At 40.8% G+C, this 21273-nt stretch overlaps 2 protein-coding genes across 5 annotated transcripts in view; both read left to right on the top strand.

The window, feature by feature from the left end:
- The window catches only part of KDM5A (lysine demethylase 5A), a 60717-nt gene extending 44691 nt beyond the window's left edge, over nucleotides 1–16026 (top strand). Inside the window, exons 25-28 of the mRNA XM_026070434.1 lie at nucleotides 771–930; nucleotides 1249–1469; nucleotides 3764–4174; nucleotides 6407–16026. Coding sequence (XP_025926219.1) covers nucleotides 771–930; nucleotides 1249–1469; nucleotides 3764–4174; nucleotides 6407–6619 — 1005 coding nt within the window. The 3' untranslated portion in view covers nucleotides 6620–16026. The remainder of the gene's footprint in view (nucleotides 1–770; nucleotides 931–1248; nucleotides 1470–3763; nucleotides 4175–6406) is intronic.
- LOC112968310 (sodium- and chloride-dependent GABA transporter 2) overlaps nucleotides 6786–21273 on the top strand; it is a 51205-nt gene continuing 36717 nt past the window's right edge. For 2 of the 4 annotated variants that reach the window (XM_026070430.1, XM_026070433.1), the window contains exons 1-2: nucleotides 6786–6871; nucleotides 18836–19224. The gene's annotated coding sequence lies outside the window, so the exon portion shown is untranslated. Of the gene's footprint in view, nucleotides 6872–10549; nucleotides 10570–18835; nucleotides 19225–21273 lie in introns of those variants that run through there. The other 2 variants (XM_026070432.1, XM_026070431.1) reach the window with 2 other exon arrangements.

Here is a 21273-nt window from a genome sequence, read left to right on the forward strand (position 1 = left end):
AAGGTCAAAACAAAGCTTCTTCCACTATTAAGGGATTCCTAATCTCTCTTCTCCTCATGGATCCACCCGTATCTAAGGCATGCATCATATTTCAGTCTTTGTATAAAGTATTTAAAAAGTCAAGCAGCCATCATATGCAATGAATTGAACACAAGCCAATGCCTTCATTATTATGTTCATGAAAATATTCACAACAGTCTTAAGTATTGCAGCCCTTTTCCTTTTGGTCTTTGGTCCTACCTTAAAATTGTTCAAAAGGCTGATGTAAAAATCCTGATCTTGGGCAACATTTGATTGTTTTGCTGTTATTTTGTCATCTGTCTGATACTCTGTTGCTGGGCTTGAACAAAAGCTATTTTTTCTTCACCTTAAGATTTTTAATCATTTCTCTCCATGGTATCCATATTCTGCATACCTCTGCTCTACTAAAGCTGTCAGTTTTCATGGTCTTGTAGTCAAATTTTTCAAGCAGAAACTCTGTCATTATGTGGATTTGTGAAGACCATACTCAAGGGACATATCAGTGAGGAAACTTTGTCAAGTGTTTCTCACACACTGGCTATAAATATATTAACCTCTCTCCATAGTCGCTACATTCTTCCTTTATTTATGTGGAGATGTAACTTGCACCTTCTGCTTATAGTCTTGATATCTATGGGTGGTGGTTCAGAGCAGGGTTTTAGAAACAGCAGTTTGTTAATTTTAGTAGAATTTAATTTGAAGTTGGTATTTTCTGGATCCAGATGTTAAATAATTTTTGTCTTTTTCAGGACAATGCCAGCGTAAAGTCTTCTAGCAGCTTGGAGCCCAACTTGTTTTGTGATGAGGAAATTCCCATTAAATCAGAGGAAGTGGTGACACACATGTGGACTGCTCCCTCATTTTGTGCTGAACATGCATATTCTTCTGCTTCTAAAAGCTGCTCTCAAGGTACTTCCTTTTCTCTACCTTGAAATAGGATTGAATAGACAGCTGGTATGAGCAGTCAGTAAAGGGTACTGCTTTGTTACTTCTGCTAGTTGTGGAGGGTATGTTCTCTGTAAGTGGGGATGGCAGTGATCAGTTTGCTTGAGAAGGTACAGTAGAGTCACATTGCAGCTCCGTTTTCTGGTGGCTGATATATACACCATTGTCAATGATTTCTGTTTGTTATTATCTCCCTCCTTAGATTGTTGTTGTAAAAAGTATGCCATTTCTTTTTGCTTTTGTTCTCTTATATGCTTATGTGACTTGCCTCCCGTCTGAAAGGTTCTAGCACCCCAAGGAAGCAGCCTCGGAAGAGCCCACTGGTACCTCGCAGTTTAGAGCCCCCTGTACTGGAGCTGTCACCTGGAGCGAAGGCTCAGCTGGAAGATCTAATGATGGTAGGAGATCTGCTAGAGGTGTCACTGGATGAGACTCAGCACATCTGGCGCATTTTACAGGCTACTCACCCACCCTCTGAGGACAGGTTCCTTCATGTCATGGAGGTATGGACTTCAAGAAATATTCTGATACAGAAAAAACCCCAAATTTTAACACATTGTCTTATTGGGATTTTTGGTATAATCTTGGGTAGTTGAGTGCTTAGTTCATTGACATGTTGGGGTTTCAGCCAAGGAATAGCAGGTTACAGAGAATAACAGATCCAAAAAATCAGTTCTGTTCTTATGCCTGTGTTTAGCTTGACCTAAAAAAAATACATAGTTTGCTGCTGTGGGAAGTTCTGCCATTCTTTTAAGTTTGGAAATCCTGTGGAACACTGGTGCTTTGTAGTTTATTGCACGCTGCCACACTGGATGCTTTATAGAGAACTCTTGATCACTCATGCAGTAGAGCACTGTCCTCCACAAATAGCAATATTTAGACCATTTTTTTTCAGATGGGCAATTCCATATGTAAGCTTTATTTTAGAAAAGCTAATGTTAGGGAGTGAAATGTTGGTTTTGACTGAGCTTGGAATTGGGACGGATCTGAAAAAGAATTACAAAAAGTATTTAAGGGGATGGAAATTTCACAGCCTATATAGTTTGATATTTGTATTTTGCCAAACTTTTGCTATTGCTGGAGAAAGAACGTGTTTTGTCTTTTAATAAAAAGTGGTTTGGGAATACACATAGTAAGATTCCTGTTCTTCCTCAGCACAGCATAGACAGTACAATTTCTTTTTTAATATACTGTGAAGATGTGCTGATTTCTTCATTGAGCTGACAGTGAGTAAAGAATGAAGCAGGCTTATGTGCTGATTCTGAGGTCCAGTCCAAATCACTTATTCATGCAGTGGCTAAGTGATGTGTGCGAATGAGTTGTGTGCTGGAAGAGCAAGTAAACTGTTATGATGAAGAACTGCACTGGAACTCATCCTTCATCGTCAGTTAGCTGAAGATAGGGGTTACTTTTGTCCATGCATGGTTATTGAGTATATGATTTTTAAAAGAGCCAATGAACTGCACTGGAAATATATCAACGATGATTCCTTCTTGAATTTTTGGTAGTGTACGGTAACATAAGATAGAGATTGCATGCTGAACAGTGCAGTTAAACAAGCGTTTTGATCAGTAGTCTCATTCTCAGGGCGCCAGCTATATACGATGGATTTGTCAGAGGTGTCGCCAAAGTGCCATCAGAGAGGATGGTAGTATAAGGTGGACCATGCCCCCAGAAAATTACTACATTACCATGTTTTGGACCAAGTACATCACATTAAGCTTAACGCTCTTAATATATTGGTTTTGGCTTGGAATTGATTGAAAAACAGCTTGAATGCCAGCAAATAGCATTTTAAAAATAGCATGGCACACTGTTATATTAATAGTTAAGTACAGCTTTGGAGGGGGAAAAAATCATTTTTTAGTTAACCCTTATGAATACTTACTCAGCCAAAAATACTCATTTTGAATTGAATACCCTTCTGTTTACATGCAAAATGCATAGACTTTTGTAAAATAACCTTCAGCAGATTTGTCTTTAGGCTGAGCAGCTTTTTAAAGTAATGTACAGTAAATAAAATGAAATTTTCCTTACTAGATTGCAGTATGTCCTTAATCTATTATTAAGGTTAATGTATATAGCTGGACTGACTGAAATTGAAACAGTCCTGTTCTGTACAAAGGAGCTGTACATCTGAACCCTTCAGATATAAATATGACTTGTCCTTGTGAATGCTACCTGCAGTGACACAGTTTGCCAATTTTAAACCCCACTTCTGATTTGAATCTGCTGTTTAAGAGTCGTTAATGACACTAGGATATTTGGAATGTTTGTCAGTTTGGGAGCTACTCAAGTAATGGATCTATTACTTTCTTCTCTTGCTTGAGTTCATTTTTAAGAATTCACTGGTTGCTCTCTCTTAATCTCCAGAATAGCATTTGTTTTTTCTGAAAAATAATTACAAGCAAGATTGACCTAGGATGAGAAAGAAGCAAGGACATCTAACAAACGATTAATCTTCTTAACTTCTAATAAAAAGGAATGTGAAAAGGGAGTTGTAATAACAGCTTATTATGCCTCCTTACTCTTGTTGCTCTTTACTTTTTTTGCTAGGCATTTCTCATTCAGCAAACTTTAATATAGTTGATATCACTTATGTTTTTTTTCTAGTATGGTGATAATAGTCAAGCCCTTTTTAGTTTAGGATTCATAAGTGTGTTGTTGGATAAGTTTCTTCATACCATGCTGGGGGAATGGTAGAGGTAAGTACATCCCTCAAAATTGCAGGTTTACGATATATGGAAACTTGTATTTGGGAAAAAAATACAACTTTTTTTTCACCCTTTCTATGAAGGATGACAGCATGGATGAAAAACCACTGAAAATGAGAGGGAGAGACTCTTCTGAGAGGAAACGGAAACGAAAGCTGGAGAGAGCGGAGCAGTTCTTTGGTGATATGAAGCAAAAATCTAAAGAGCTGAAGAAACTGGAAAAACCCAAGAAGAAGAAGCTAAAACTGACCATGGATAAGACAAAGGAGCTGAACAAGCTGGCAAAGAAATTGGCTAAAGAAGAAGAGCGGAAGAAGAAGCGAGAAAAGGCAGTTGTGGCAAAGGTGGAACTAGCAAAGGAGAACACCGAGAAAAAAAGAGAGAAGAAGGTGCTAGATATTCCTTCCAAGTATGACTGGTCAGGAGCTGAGGAGTCTGATGACGAGAATGCTGTGTGTGCTGCGCAGAACTGCCAAAGGCCCTGCAAGGACAAAGTGAGTTTTTGCTTAATTCTGTCATAAGCAATGTCATGAGAARTCAAAAACTCCAATGCAGTTTAATAATTAGGTTGAACAACATGAGCAACAAAGTGGTGTGATTTGAGATGAGAGAATGTGAGTAGTAATTGTGTAGGTATGCAGGTACAGTAAATAATAAGCAGTGGACTATAAAATGTGCATATTCTTAGCTACTTTAGGCTATGAGAAGAAGATGAAAGATTAGAATCTGGGAAAAATTATTCTTCGTTGGGAAGTTTAGCCTCTTCAAGCTGTGGTCTTCCTCATAATTTTTTTTCTGGCTATGTAGAAGATGAGTTGTCTAATTCAAAGGATTAATTCTGTGCTTCAGCAAGAATTGGTCCTGACTCCAGTGTATTTCTAAGCAAAAGTGGGATGTTCAGTGCTCCTAAATAAAATAGATCTTCCATATTCCTTGGATAAAGTCTGTGAACTACGATGCTGCCTACTGAGGGATCTGCGAACTGCGGTTCCTTGCTTTTTTTGTGAGAGATAAAATCAGTGTTTTTAGAGCTGCTTGAATTCTTGCAAAAGAAACTTTATTTGCTTCTCTGTGTCACTGCCTGTTGTGATTGTCACCTTTTAACATAGATTAACTGATGGTCAGGATCAAACTTCACAATTTCTAGGATTTTCCCATTTTTAGATTTTTTTTCCCCCCTGGTTTAAAAAAAATAACCATAATAACTGTGGGACTGGTGCTATATTGCACTGGCTTGTGCAAGAGAGAGTAGGAACAAATATAAACACCAAAGACTTTTTCCTGCAAAAATTGGAACATGGAGTTCAAGTATTTAGATAAGTGTTAAAAGATGAGTTTTGAACTCTTAGACCCATGTTAGAAAACACACTGTAAGATAAATCCCTCATAAGATGATACAGTCTCTGTACCACCATTTTCTCTACAGATAATTAGGTAATATTTTTACATTTTTACAGAAATTGAAATAAAAGATGGAGGAGGTTGCCTTTAAATTTGTATTTTGAAGAAGGTCATACTAAATTTGTCAAGCTTTCATAAAGGAGCCTGAGTAAAATTCATAATCATATAATCAAAGCTTTTCTTGGAATGACTTTCCATAATATTGGGCATAGTTTTGTACATTTAACAAGTAATTGCCATACAAGTAGAAAATAACAGACAGGGGAATGTAATGACTGAAACTGCAGTTTTTAGTGTCCATTACTAGTCACATATTAAATTTTTCAGGAATAGTTTGCTACAAGTCAAAGTAAAAGTCTTGAGTTAATTGTGTAGCTTTGCTTTAGACATATTGCCACCAAAATTATTTTTCTAATATATTTTCATTTTCCTGTTGTTCTGTAAGGCAAAAGCTGGACTACAGCAGTAACAATTTCGATAGCTGTACCAGTTCATACCACTTAAATTAAAAATCTGTGTTCATTATCCTGCAGATTTCAATTTCTGCCCACACAATCAAATTAACATGTACTTTTACGCAGATAATTATATAAATCTACTGGTTCATCTTATTTCCCCCCCCCCCCCATTTTCAAGTTTTAATTTACTTATGCCTTTCTCTACTTCTTCTACAGCAAATTTAACTCTGAACTATTTTAGCTTAAATGGTCTGAGACTTTGAAGTTATAGTTTGTGTGGATTTTTGGCATTCAGTGGCTAGCTATCTAGTGATAGATACAGTGATATCTGTCTATCAGTATCTAGCTGGTCAAAAGATAGTAAAGCCACTGAGTTCATATGGCTGTTTTGTAGTTAGAAGCAGTAATCAGGCCCCTGTGTTGTCTGTAATTTTGATGTTGCAGAAGCCACCACTTGAGTGTGCAAACTAAGGGGATATACAAGTCAGGGTGTGAATTTGTGGAACTTCAGCTACACTGAGGTAGCTGCCCTTGAGCATGCTCCTACTTTGTTTTAAATGTGAGGTAGCATACCTGTCTTTTATTTGAGGAAAGTTGAATGTCATCTTCCTTGTTAGTAGTAGTGTTTGTTATAGCTGTGATGATCTAAAGATGTGAGTGGGGCAATGTTTGTTGGAAGAGTAATATTATTTTAATTAAACTTAAGTAGCTRGTTAAAACAGAGGTTCAGTGGGACATAATTTGTGCCTAAAAGCTTTTGTGTTCTAGGTATATCAGGTGGGTTTAATAGAAGATATTTTCTTTATAGAAACTGTGCCTATCTCTTTCCTTTAATGTGCTATGTGTTGCTGATCTTATCTCCTGCAGGTAGACTGGGTACAGTGTGATGGTGGCTGCGATGAGTGGTTTCATCAAGTTTGTGTTGGTGTCTCTCCAGAAATGGCTGAGAATGAGGATTACATCTGTATAAACTGTGCAAAGAAGCCTATGCAGGGATCAAGTAGCCCTGCTCATGCACCACCTCCCCCTTTCTTACTGAGCTACAAACTACCAATGGAAGACCTTAAGGAGACAAGTTAGCAGCTACTTGATGTCTGGAACTTGTTGGGAAATGGACCACTGAAACCCTACAGAAAGAGAGGGTTTGAAGCTAATGTAGCCACTAAGCTTCACTTCCAAGGATTTACAGACCTGCAGCAGAGTTGGTCCCTTCCGTACAGCTGGCTTCCTTCATACAATGGGAACGTCAAGGCACAGTGGTACCGAYTCATCTATGCAGACACCGCCTCACTGGGAGCTACAGCCAATGTTCTGACTTGAGTATTTCCATCTGTGAGTGTGGCTGTTGCTCTCAGAGACTGAGCAAACCCGAGGCTGTTAGATTAGACACTTCAGGGTGTTAGAAGTACATGTTGGCAGTGGAGTTGGCCTGGAATTGGTGGGTGTAGATTGGAGCTTTTAGCCCTACCAGGTTACCCTAAGGAGGCGACTTTGGAAGTTATCTTTTGCCTCCCCATGCCAACCCAGCAAGCAGGGCAATGTCTTGGGAGAATTAAGTTGCCTCCGTATCCAGGCAGCTAACACTACATGATAAGGATGGGAGCAAGTGGATGAATTTCTTTTAATTTCTCTTTTGTAGCTAAAGGGCAGAGAAGCTCATGATCTCAGAAATCAGCAAAGGTTCTGTTTACCAAAAAAAAAACAAAAAAAAAGGAAAAGAAACCCAACCCTACTCCACTAGGCAAAAATTCTTTCTTAGTGAGAGACAGCTGATCTTCCTGTCCTGAGGAAGGCAAGAAAATATTGATGAAGATGTCTAGCTAGATCAGAGCTTGGGAAAAGCAGAGTGCTTCCCTTTCTCAAGGGGTGCCCTCTCCTGTTCTGGGCTTTGCTTAGAGTTCTGCACTCCTGCACATTAAAGTTGTCTCACGCAGGATGGAGCTGGCAAGGAGGTACAGCACCTGGGGCACCAGCTTCTGTGATCTGTACCCAGGGAAGGAAAGAAGACAGCCCACTTACCTCAGAGGTTACACTGACATGTGCTTCTGTGAAAAGTTTCACTCACAACTATTTCCAGTATCACCAGGCTACAGGCATGGCCTCAAGCGATACCAGCAAGCAGTCTGCAGATACTGTTCGCAGCGCAGATCCCCTCCCTGCTGGCTTTGCTGGATGTGTACCAGTGTACAATCAGCAACAATTCTGGTTTGAAGTTGCCCCTGGCTTTGCCAGAGGACCAGAGGGCTTGGGGTCATCCTGGGTGACAGTTGTTTTAGTAAATCCATTTTTAAAGAAGGACTTGTTTTTACTTTTTTCTAAATGTCTCAGACTACTGACTTGTTCTATAAATAGATTATTTTTCTTTGATTTTTTTATACTTACCACTGTTAACCAGCAGCACAGACAGAGGTTCACAAAGCAAAAACCTGCCCGTGGGCTTGGGTTTTTTTACTCCATTCCTTCCTTGTAGTACAAGGAATTAGCAGTTACCTTCCCCGTTCTAGCCTGACCAGCTGCCTGTGTTTAAATAGGTAAATACATTTCATGTGCTACCTTTGTGTTTGGGTTTGTTCCTGTTAGTGGGGTATCTGGGCCTTAATGACTCCAGTCTATGCTGGCTTTCTGTATGTGAATGTCTGAAGCCAGCCACTGGGCTGTCTTGTCCCCCTCTCCACTCGCTCCCCATTGTGTTTCCATTCTTCTGCAGTTCTAGGAGTGTTGTAAGTAGTGTCCAGACTTACTAGGAGCTGGATTGGGATTTAAAAAAATATTGACAAAAACAAAAGTGTTCTGTCTTGACTGTTCTGTGTCCCTTCTCTTGTTCTCTAGTTTTTGGAATTTTATTTATCTGGCAGAATTATCTATCCAAAAAAATTCAGCTCAGGTAGATGAACTTTACCAGGTTGTTTTATTTGTGCCTGCTACCTGGGAAGAGGAAGATGTGGAAAAGAGCTAAGATGGAGGGCAGAAGATACAGGGTCTTGGGAATTTTTGAGTGCAAATTGGGCACAGACCCTTAATTCCTGCTCCTTAAAGACCAATATGGTATTAAAAGCAGAAGCAAACTGTGGTTAGGCATGTGGCTGAATGGGCACCCTAGCAAACTTAAGAGTATTATTTGTTTACTTATTTATGAAGGAGTCTATCCTGTAGTTAGACATACCTTCTGTTTGCCTCCAGTTACTTTTTTTTTCTTCTTCTCAATGTGCTTTTAGTTTTGGTAAACTCGTTTAAACAGATGTTGTTTTCCTTCAAATTGATGGTACTACAGAAATGTTTCCCTGTATGGAGTGGATAGACTATCTGTCACAGATGTTTAATAGTTCCAGAAGTAGACTAGTTTAAGATTTCTTAAAGAATCCCAGTGTTCTGTATTCTTTCATGACTCCTAGAATCCATGACATAATAGAAAAAATATGGTTAGCATATCCTGTTAACCATTGAGCATATCCTCTTAACCATTCTTACATACTTTGTCTTGATAAAGTCATTGTTATATGTAGTTGCACCATCAACTGGAAAGAGATCTTTTAGTAAATCTGCATGAATGTTCCTGTTTCTCTGAGTAGATGTGGAGAATGTTACCTGTAGCACTAGTCACAATGAGAAGGAAACAAACAGATATAGGATGCAATATTCAATCATTTTGCTTGTAGCAGGCTTAGAAAATGGTAAACAGAAAGAAATGTGCAAATAATGGAATTTGACACAGTTTTAGTAGTTTGTTTCATGTTTTCACGTTGAAAGGCTTTTTATTACACTCTCAGAAGTAGGTTACCCCACCTTTTCTAGTTATGGATGTCCCATCTGCTTTCAGGTAAGGTATTCATAAACTGAAAACCATTATTAGCTTTACATCTTATTGTTTAAACATTTATTTTTAAAAGCATAATTCTTCTCAAAAAATGGCTGGTAGTATAAACACATGAATAAATGTTAACTTTTGGAAAAATCTGTAGAAATGTAGTTAGTGGTTTAAAAACCTAAAGTTATAGCTGCAATATTGTCTCCAGATCTTAAGCTTTTGAAATTTCATAAAAACAAATGAAAACAAGCAAACCAAAGTTAAGCTAAGGAATAATTTTCTTAAATGTCTACCAGAGCTGTGGAAAAGATTCTCATATGCTTTGGATGCAACATTTCAGTATATACAAAAAACTTTTCCCTTATGTACCTAGAAAGATGTGTCTTAATGCTATATGCTACAAAGGATACTAACCACTGTCCATATTATTTGTCTTCATGTGTCTGACACAAAAGGCCAGAGAAATGACCTGAGCTGTTTTGAGGAACAAAAAATGACTAAGACTTGGGTTATATATTTTATCCAAACCATGTGGTTTCTAGTGTTTTTAAGAACCAATGCCTGAAATTAGGCAGCTTTATTTGCATAGAGATAAACTTTACTCCTGAACTTTAGTACTGTTACCTTTAGGATTTATGATTTTTGCAGAGCAGATGTACCTGAATGCTTATGCAGCCTGGACTGTTTGATCATGAGAGCTTGAGGATACAGTTGCACAGATACAGTTAGCATAAGCTAACAGAAGCAGATGTGTTGCTTCATCAGCCACACTGCGAAGCTTGCATAGATATTTTCAGTATTTAGAATCATAGAATAATACAGATGTGTGGGAGGGGACCTCTGGAGGTCATCTAGGTCAACCTCCTGATCAAAGTAGGGCTAACTTTGAAAGTAGATCAAGGTTTCTGGGGCTGTGTCCAGTCAAGTTTTGAGTATCTCCAGGGGTGGAGATTCCACAGCCTTCCTGGGGAGCTGTTCCAGTTCTGCACCATGTTCACTGCAAATGTTTTTTCTGATGTACAGTCAGTTTCCCTTGCAGCAACTTTTCTGTTGTATCTTTTGTTTTCTTCAAGAAGAATCTGGATCCCTCTTCTCTGTAACCATCCATTACATAGTTGAAGACCACAGGTCCTGCAGCCTTAGCTTTCAGGCTGAACAAACAGTTGTATGTCATGTGCTGCAGCTTTCTAACAATCTTGGTGGCCCTCCGCTGGACTTGCTTCAGGTTTGTCAACACCTGTTTTTGTACTGAGGAGCTGAAAATTGGACATGGTACTCCAGATGTGGCCTTACGAGTGTTGAATAGAGGGGAATGATCACTTCTTTAACCTGGTGGCCATGCTCTTACTGTGCAGCGAGATACGTGGATGGCCTTTATCACTCTTAAGGGCATGCTGCTGACTCATAGTCAATGTGTTTACCATTACCCCACAAGTCCTTTTCTGCAAAGGTGCTTTTTAGCCAATGTGATCCCAGTGTGTATTGTTGCATGGGGTTATATCCTAAGGGCAAGACTGAACTTAATGAATTTTCTGTCAGCCTATCGCTCCAGCCAGTCAAGGCCACTCTGAATGGGAAGCCTGCCCTCCCATGTTTTGGGTTGTCCTTCTCTTTCCCCCTGCCCCCTTCCGTTCAGTTTGGAGTTACCTGCAGAGTTGCTGGGTTGCATATCGCATCAGCCGTCTGGGTAAGACACAAAGTAGTACTGGCCTCAGAACCAACCCGAGGTACTCTACTTGCAACTGGATACCTGCTGTATTTCAAATCGTTGACTACTAAAGTTTGAGCACAGCAGTCCACCTAGTTTTTTCACCCACCTTTTAGGCTGTCTGTGCACTCCATAACTGCCTATTTTGGCTATAAGGATACTACAGGAGACTGCATCAAATACCTTGTCAAAGTCAAGGTAAACATCCAGTGTTCTCCCTTTGTCCGTAAAGCTCGTCATCTCATCATAGAAGGCAACCAGGCTGTTCTAACACTATAGTGCTGGATGTTACTGGTCACTTATCCTTCATGTGCCTGGATGTTGCTATGAGAAGGATTTGTTCCATAGTTTTCTCAGGGTTCAAGGTGAGGCCAGCTGCTCCGTAGTTCCCTGCATCCTCCCTGTGTTCCCTCCTTGTTTGAAGATGAATATGATGTGCTGAGGTGTTCAGCACAATCCATCAGGAAAATGATCTTCTGTACAGAGATTTTTCTAGGCTTCATTCATTATTGTGGCATGTAAGAGTTTAAGAAAGAAACCCAAAAATCAAAAACCAAAAAAACTAGAATTGCTGCARGATGCATATAAAGTAAATGGCAGAGCCAAGCTTCTTTGAGCGCTACTCGTACCTAAACTTACTGTCAGCTAGTAAGCGATTGTGTCAGACCCATATATCTAGCTACAGTTCCAAGTTGGTCTAGTTGAAGTCAATGTTAATGATGGATAGTCCTTTTGTACATGGTTGCTTCCACTGAAAGAAATTCGTAATACAGATGAGTATGAACAGGGTCATCTGATCTTTGTTCTGAGAGAACTGAAAAATTCTACAACCTTGTTTATTCAACAGTAGGCTGTTTACTAGGCACTTGTCCAAGGATGGCTATCCTGTTTATTGTCTACAGGGCAACTGAAAATGATGTTCTAATAAGTGCTAGTTATTATTAGAATGAGCATAACACAGGCTTGTAACAAAGTAAAACAAAAAACTATTTGAAGATTCATCAACTGCTTATAGGAGATGCCTTGCTGTCATTCTAGGTACGTATTGCATGTCTCTAACAATAGTGATTCTAACTGATTAAAAGAACTGCTGTATATCATCATTATGTACATTGAAAATGAGACATTTTAGAAGGAGGGAAAAATTTCCTAAAATCATTTTTCCCCAAATCACCGTTAATGTCTCTGTAAGAAGTTGAGAATTTTGATCTGCTAAAGATTTGAGGCTTCCTCTAGTTAGTTGAAAATGAAAAGCAGGAAGCAAATCCTATCCAGCTGCAATCACAAAGAATGTGTTTGGTCAGCCTGCCTGAGCTGAAGAGGAACTCTGCTTGGAGCACCAATAGTCATCAAGGAGAGGCAATAAATTCAGCCCTTATCGAAATTCTAGCCACGCTGGTTTAGAAAGGGTGATAAATGCGTAGGACAGCTGAAAGCTACACAGCATGAGATTTAGAGCATTAAGCCTTATGTAATGAGATGCTGTGGTACAAATGAATGTTAAGTCGTATGCTAAAGGCAATGAAAGTAGTAAGGATATATTAGAAAACAAATATTTCTAAGGAAACATGCTCTGAATGCCTTTGAAACAAAAGCCCTGCTGCAATGAATAGTTTTAATCCTAGATGGAGCATTGTGTCTAAATTGAAAGCTTTTTAGAGGCCATTTTTTGGCATTATGTATGTCCAAAAAAAACACCAAAAAACCTTTAAGGCCAAGTGCCTGAGCTACCTGCTGTGGGTGTTAATAATCTGAGGGGAGCGACCCATCTCTGAATGCACAGGTCCCGAGATGATCACAATCTTAGTAGACAACCCAGCAGCTGCTTTTAGTGGATTGGTAATGTGCTAGTGGATCAAGTATGTACCTAGTATTTTTGAAAGCTGCATGTTAGGAATGGGTGGCAGCTTATGAATTATAGTAAACATGCAGTACAATGCCCTAAAAGGATTCTCTGCTGTTCCTGAATGTGCACGTATGTGCAGGATATTGAAGATTTGAGCACTGATTTCCCTAGTAGAAATATGCTTGAGACTGTTTGTTTAAATCTTGTACCCCAGGATTTAAGTGTATTAGAAAATTATAGAATATACAAAATTGAACAAGTAACAAAGAATGGAAGACTTCACAGCAACAGTAAGGCTGTTCACAATTTGGAAAGTGGTGTGGCTCTTTCCCTTGCTGAGTAGAAGGCAATTGTAGGAAGCTAACAGATCAGATTCCTGTCTGAAGTAGTAAGTGGGCACTTCTTTGTGTAACTCCTGTTTAAAAAGTGTGCAGAGACTGGTGGTGACAAACTGCATACAGAACACCTGTGATTTCTGCAAAAAGATCTGAAAGTCCCCTTGCTCTGCTTTGTCCTAAGAAGCAGCTGTTCTAGGTCCCTGTTTCTCTCTAAACTTCCTTGATCTCAAAGAAATAGAATTGTTTCATGTGCTTTTTAATCTTTCTTCTCAAGCCTTTCCTTTATGCCTTGGGAAATCCCTGCTCCAAGGGAAATGAGGCTAAAAGGAATATGGCAGAGTTCCCTTTTTTGCTATTCCTCAACTACTTTCCCTTCCCAGCAGGGGAAGTCTAACTTCGGACACTGCTAGGGCTGCCTGTCTACTCCAGAGAAGCTGTAAAACCACAGACTGCCTGTCTAAAGCTTTTGCTACCTTCCAGCTCAGTATTTCCTTCCCCCACTGTGGGGAAGTGTGGAGCTGCCATTCCTTACCTACAAGCAGGAAGCATCCTCCATTCAAGTTAGCATATTTTTGCTATAATGTCAGCCCTGGCTGGTCTCCAGCTTCTCCCAGTAAGCTGATTGCTGGAAGTGGAGAGGCTCTGCAGAGAAGTCTTCCAGGCAGCAGTGGGCTGAGATTGGAAACAGAATTAAGGGCATGTGCATCTTCTGAGTACCTTTGAGAGTGGCTGTGAGCTATTACCTGTGATGTCTTGGTCAACAAGCCATGTGGCACATCACTTAGGTTCCTCACTGCCATTGTGACAAGTGACAAAACTTGTTTTTTCTGTCTCTCTCCAGTAAGTTCCTTCCTTCTGAAGTCACTTTAGCTTTTGTAGTTCCTCCTCAGTGAGCCGAGTGCTATGTCCCTGCCGTTAGCATTACTAGGACCAGATTTGGACAGCAAAAAAAAAAAGTATTTTCTGATTTGCTCTGGCATAAATCTGCAGCTTCTGTTCTAGCAGTAGGGAGTATGCTGATACTGGTGTGCAGTTTGAGCTTTGCAATAGGAAAGTTGTAGGGCAAATAATATCAAAGACCAATTCTTTTCCCCTAGATCCCAGTTATGGTGAATGCCAAGACTGAAAGTTTGGCTGGCTCCATGTTTTTGACTGTTTCCCCTGTCTGGACACATCACCAGGGATGCTTGCATCTTTTTCTCTGATCACCATGTAAACTGCACATGTGGGCTGTGGTCGGTGACTAACTTAATGAAACATTTCCAGCACTCACCAGATGATTGACAAACAGTACCTGAACTTGCAGTGGCCAGGAATTAAGTCTGTCATCAAAAAGTGCAGTGATGCTATGAGCCTGTGTGGCTGACGGAAAGTAACTTGGAAATATCCTGGTGTGGGTGTGTGTGTATTTTTTCTGACTGACCTCTTGGTGCAGCCTCTGTATGTTTTATTTCAGATGGGCATCAATATATGAATTCACAGCAGTAAAAGGGTAACATGACTTGGAATTGGATATTTGAAAGTGACAATCTGAGCTGCATGAGCAATGGCACCCCCTTTGCTCCTTCTGGAAAACGCTGTGCTCAAGCCATGCCACAGAGCTGCCTACTGCCTACCCTGCAGCACATGGCTTTGCTAATAACTGTCAACTGCCTGGGCACCAACCCACTCTTCCATGGCCATTCTTCCTCTTGACTAGAAGGGCTAGGCTTTTTGCCAGGCATCAGCTGGACTTAGCTCAGTTATTTTCATGTCTGGCACTCACCAATTAAAAAAATATATGATTACCTTAAATTATCAAAACTCATAAATGACTCTTTACCTAAATTTTTTGAGGGAAAAAAAATGTTTAAGCCTGAAAGAAAGAGACTCACTACTATGATATGTTGCAACTGACCACCAGAACAGGAATGACTTGTAGTCAGGAGATCGTACTCAGTATGAAGCTTGCTTCGGGCAGAATCCCATCTGTCTTTGGAGATGTCTAAAGGCTCTGGATCTTTTGCTCGTATTATGTTTCAAAGCCTCATTGACCACTGATTTAGTTCAGTATTTGAGAGGAAATCTTCTTTTCTCTGTCTGTACCTGTACTCTGTGCTCTGTGTGCCTCTATATAATATATGGCAGAGGCCTAGGCAGTCTAGAAAGGCTAAGGGTAGGAAGATAGGCAGCACAGTTCCCTTTACTGCCTTCTACTGTAGAGTCAGCTGCAGAATCGGAACAAGAGAGATTAAATGTTTCTGGCAAGCTGCAGCTGGCAGCTGATGCTTTCCGCAGCGGAGCTCCCTGCGGAGCCCAGGGGACCGGGCGTCATTTAGGACCTCGGCTCTGTGATCTCAGCTGGGCTGTCTCCAAGCACAGCTTGCCTGCTCCTGGCTGCGCGCGGCGCTGACCGAAGAGCTCAGCCGCAGCATTCCTGATGCTAAGATTAGGGCTGTTAGGAATGTTTCAGAGAGACACGCCCCCTGGCAAAATGGGCTTTTTAGCAATTTAATGAATTTCTGATTTTTGGAGGTTGGGAAACTTGAACCCGTGTTTTACTTCTTACTGACCTTTTTGAAATGCCGAAGTCTTTCACTTTGTCATCTCTAATTAGAGCATCATTTATTTCAGAGAAACTTTTTTAAACTTTGTCTCATTTTGTCAATAAATAGATATCTAACTATTGAATTTCCTCCCAGTTTGGAAGCTTTATATTCTGAGTAGTTACCAGCCCAGAAAATCTATTGAATTAAAAAGTATCCTTTTTTTCTTTTCAAGCATGTAAATAAATATGAACAGATGCTCTGAGAATGTTGCCTAAAACCCTGTTTAAAACCAGATTTCTTGTTTGTTTGTTTGTTTTGKTTTTTTTGGTGGAAGAGTCAGTTGAACAGGTGCAAGCCTGTTTCTTTGCTGAGAAAATTTTTTCCTTTTTCCTCCCGGAACATCCCTCTTCCAGGCAGACAGGGTGCAGTGATGTCTAAAATCCCAGCCCCAAACCTGTCAATAGCTTTGGTTTCATTCTTACTGCAGAGAGTATACTTTAGCTTTATAATCTTCACCTGAGAGGAGCAAGATGTGCAGAGCATAAGGAAAGACTATCATACAGTTCCTTCTCTACTCCCTCATCTGTGCTGTACGTGATCAGTCTGCTGGTCTTATGTCTCCCTTTTGGGCCACTTGAGCAATAGTGCTATCATTACCTGTCTGAAATGATGATTTCCTATGGTATATTGTTCTTGATACAAAAAAATGCCCTCTAATTCACCCCTTGGCTGCAACAGCTAACTGATTGGCGAGTTTTATTTTCTTGATGCAAACTATCTATTTTCACATCATGAGGTAGATAACTAGTCTTCAGAAGGGTCGTGAACCCTTCCCTCTTTCGAAAATGTGCTGAGAGCTCTATCCCTGCAGTTACTCAGCAAGTGTTTGTTCAGGCTTCCCAGTCTGTGGCAAAGTGGAACTAAAAAAGAGCCCTGAGGAACAGGGAGCTGCTGGAGGTGGGAGGAAAGTGGGAGATGCTGAAAAGCCTGAAGGTTCCAGACTCAAGAGTTTTCAGTAAAACTGCCACTGCTTGCTACTCGATCACTGTTCAAATTATGTTAGTGTGATATATAATTTATCATAAACATTTACATATATATGCTTATAACTGCATAATCTTGCAGAAATTTTAAAGTGGTTTCATTTTTGTCTATAAGTAAAATGGGGATGCTTTTAAAATCTGAACAGGAAAAAAAACTGTTCCCTGCTCACATGTGCTAAGGACAAGAGCATTTATAATAGAGGCAAGCTACTAAGCAGAAGTCCAAACAGAGGTAAGATGCAAAGCATTGCAGATATGCCTGCCTATGTACTCCTCCTGCGCTTGTGCTCATACATGCAATACAAATGCCTGCACATTCCTGACTTAATCTTGGGTTTGTTGGTTCCAGACATGCAAGCGCACTCCCAAAACACGCTGCTGTTTCCATCCTTTTCCCGTGGGGGAAACCACTGGGACTGGACATAGTTGAGATAGTGATTATGGGAATCTGCAGCTCTGTTGCTGCCCCTCTATAATGTGACTAGGAATTCATACTGCAGCCAAAGGGAGCCTGGCTCCACAGTCCTTTCGGCCTTAACTAATCTACCCTTTGTAGCAGCCATGGTTTACCACTTTTGACCTGTGATCAGAGGTGCGTAGAGAGGGACTCACCAGTATGCTGTCAGCCTATGCACCAAGCAACACACAAGCATCACTGCTAGCCTCTGCATGTGGAGGAGCTGCTGGGTGAGGCAGTGGTACTTTCAGGAGGGGGTTCCCTACCTCTGTACTCGCTGTGAGCACACAATTCTGCATTCAAGCTGGGAAGTGAACTCTGGCTACTGCAGGGGCCTCATCTGCTTATCTCCTGTATGCAGAGCGTGGTATCCGCAGGCCTACATATCTTGCATGAAACAACCTGGGCGCAGAAGTGAGGCCACCGTGGGTCTGCATCTGTCCAGTGTGGAAATGATTTTTCTTGGCTTGGGATTCTGGTCACCCATGTTGTTGTTTGAAAGCAAATATTCACTTGGGAAGCTGCATTGTCAAGTTGAATGAAGCTGTTAAAATGCTTGTAATAGTAGTTCCCTCTGACAGAAAATACTCTTATGTACTTTGTAGGTTCTTGCAATGACTTTAGGTTTCTGACATAGTAGTTTCAAAATATAGGTATCTTTCCGTGAACTTACTGGTTCAAGCAGGAATCACTCCTTTGTGCTTGTTATGACTTCTTTCTCTGCTGAGTGGTCTCCAGGTTCCCGTAATGTGCCAGCTAAGATCAGCCTCTATTTATTCACTTTCTGTGTATATTTGCAACAATTCTCCTTTCTACAGCCACGTTCGCTTAAGCTTAATGACATTTTCAAGCTGAGAAGGCCAGTAGCACAGTGGTTATCAGATAGAGGAAATGCATTGTATTTGCTCTGGCCTTTCATTCCCAGATAATATAAGGGCAAATTGGGTTCTTGGAAGCTGGGAGGTGCCTTGCAAGAWTATGCAGATCTTAAGCTCATGGAGGCAGTTTGTCATGTGTGGTGGAGGGGGAGGTGGAAGTGGGGCGCATAACTGCTTTCAGCATTCAACTCACACATGGAGCAAATGTCAAATGCAGCTGGCGGCTTCCTCACCTTGGGAACTCCTAAGCAGCAGCCACAGTTGTGCCCCAGCCACTCTCCTAGAAGCACATCAGTGGATTAGGAGCATAAATTCATTTGAAAGTCACTACTACTTGCACTGTGGTAAAAGACTGTGCACCTCTCCCAGTAACTGTCTTTCCTCTCCTCTTTTCCCCTGTTCTTTTAAGTGGCTGGCTTTGAATCCTTCCTTCTCCTGGGTTTGAACCACCTCTCTGGGTGGCTGGAGGTGGGTGAGTGCTTTGGAGGAAAGAMATCTAAGCAAGCTATTTCCATGCTCAGTTTGATGTAGATGTGATGCAAGAGCAGACCTGGGAGTACTTTCTGTGGCTTCCTACCAGAATGAGCAAGTCCAGTGCCAGCGCTCACATGTGTCGGTCGTGCAGGACGTGGCTGGGGCCAGTTCCTGTGCGCATCTGACCCATGAAATGTCAAAGTACCTTCTTATCTCTAGGCAAAGCTTGTTCCAGGCTTGCGTATTCTGGGAGTGAGTGCTTCCCCTGCAGCATGACCTCAACTACTGGTGGAAGAATGGGACAAAACTGAAGAGAGAAATCTTGGTAAGTGTTGTAGACAGAAAGATGAGCAAAATGTAACCTAGATTTGAGGAGAGGAATCGGTAGCCTTCTCTCTAAAATGGATGTGGGGGAGAGAGAGCAGGAGGACAAGTGAAGCCAGATCTGCCCCACATGTGCTCGATGCACCGGCAGTGCTCTGCCCCTGCGCCAGCCAGGGCAGGTGAGCAGCTTGCAGAGACTTGGAYGCCACAAAACCTCCTTGGGGAGGTATTTCAGTTGCCACTGCAGTGCAGGCTGCCTTGGGGGCAGAAAGAGGTAACAGCAGGTAAGTGTTTAACAGCATGGGACAGCACTTGGAGGAGTAAAACTATATAAGTTGGTGTTGTCTCGAGTCTTGTGGCAGAAACTTTTGGGGGATTGTTAAATGGGCAGGCTCCCATTTCCCACCTTTGACAGGTGAGACTACTGGCAGCGTAACCCACTGGTGCCATCGCAGGGAATGGCACCATAGTGATGCATTTGGGACAGATGCAGCACGACAGCTGTCATTCTCCAGCCCTTGTGGCACTGAGAGAAAATGTTCTGCAGCCACCTGGCAGGGTTACAGCTGTGTGACCATAAGTGGCACGGTGCTACTGCAAAAGTCCTTCACTGGTGTTCTTGTCCATATAAGTAAAATGTGTGTGTGTGTGTGTGTGTGTGTGTGTGTGTATACGTATGCATATATATATTTAAATAGTATCATCTTGGTAGGTTTGAGGATGAAATTATTCTCATGTTACTACAGGATGCACATTACTTAAGCATGCTCATTTTTTTTTTAGATTCACTTTCTTCCCTATCTATTTACTTGTTTCTTGCAAATCTAATTCCTAGGATTTTGTTTCTGATTGTTCCAGCTCTTCCATTTGTCTTAGATATGATTACAAACTCGAAATCTTAAACATTTAATTTCATCCTTTTCACTTTTCCCTATAGATCTTCATTGTCTCTGATGAGCTGGTTAAAGTACCTTTCTTGCCTTCTGCAATTTTAAAAATGTGTATTGAATTCATCTTTTTCCTGTAGTCTTAACTGATCCTTTGTGATATTTGTTGTTTCTCTTCTCTTCCCATCTTCAGTAAAAATATGTATTTTTTTAGGCTCTCAGATCTCTCAAGTAACATCTCCCAGAACCATATGGGCTTCTGTTTCTTCCCAGAAGACATGAAAAGTGTTGTTTTACTTTAAATATGCTTTGCTCAGGATTTTCCAGCTTGCTTTCACACTGGGAGATGCAATATTTCTCCTTGCTGCTTGTTATGTTTACACTGAACTTTTGTTTTCATTTTTAACTTATTGTTGCTTTCAGTGCAGTCTTATCTGACTGGGTGGAAGTCAAATAGTTTGTTATTGATTGCACACTTTCCTATCATACTCTATTAGTGCCTGCCAATTAGCTTGTCATCTTCTACTTAAATTGCTGATAAGAATATTGTCATTGGCGCGGAGTAGTTATTGTTGTTATCCAGGGATATTCGTGTAGCAACATCAATGTATACAATAGTTCTGACAATTTCCAGAAATGATTCCATACTTGATTTCCTTTCTTCTTATGTCTGTTGCACGAGGCAAGCTATTATTTGGCTTCTCTCTTACTTTTTTTTAATCCCTGTATCCATGCACTAACTATTTAACAACTATGCTAGTCACTGTCAGATTGTAACCCTGCAGGGATATTCTCTGATGCTCTTCCTCCAGTGTAACTCTGCCTCTGGAATAGTTTCCTCATTTCCAACAATCATCAATTTAAGGACTGGGGCTGGATGTTTCATTTGGACCATCCCGTTTAATAGCTGCTATGGAGCAGTCCTTTGAAATGTGTCTAGTTCCTTTCTGACCAATATTCTGTGGCAATAGCAATGGGTACCATGTTTAATTAATTATGCACAGTGGGAGGGGAAAAAAGGTATTTCCTTTGATTTTAAATCTGAATGTTTCACTGGATACCATTAGTTGTTGCATTATGAGATGTAGTGAATGGTGTATTCATCTCCTCTGTTGTTTCCTTGTTTTCTAGACCTCTGTTCTCTCTCTCTTTTTATTGTAGTCGTCTTTTCCCAAGATGAGGAGTCGTAGTGTATTTGATCACTCCTCGGTTGGAATCCGCTCCTTACCTCTGCCTGTCCTTGTACCTTTTCTGTTTCTTTAGTAATTTTACTTTCTAGAGAGCCCAATGCTGTGTGGATGTGGGAACACCATAGGTTAGCATGGTGACACTGCAATGTTTGCTGTTTTGTTCCTGTCCTTTTCCTAATAACTCTGAGAACTACCTGTATGCAGCCTGGATTTTGCTGCTGCTGCTTTGCAGGCCTGATAAAAGGACTCTGAAGCC

Source organism: Apteryx rowi, unplaced genomic scaffold, assembly GCF_003343035.1.
Source record: "Apteryx rowi isolate R43461 unplaced genomic scaffold, aptRow1 scaffold_31, whole genome shotgun sequence".
NCBI lineage: Eukaryota > Metazoa > Chordata > Aves > Apterygiformes > Apterygidae > Apteryx > Apteryx rowi.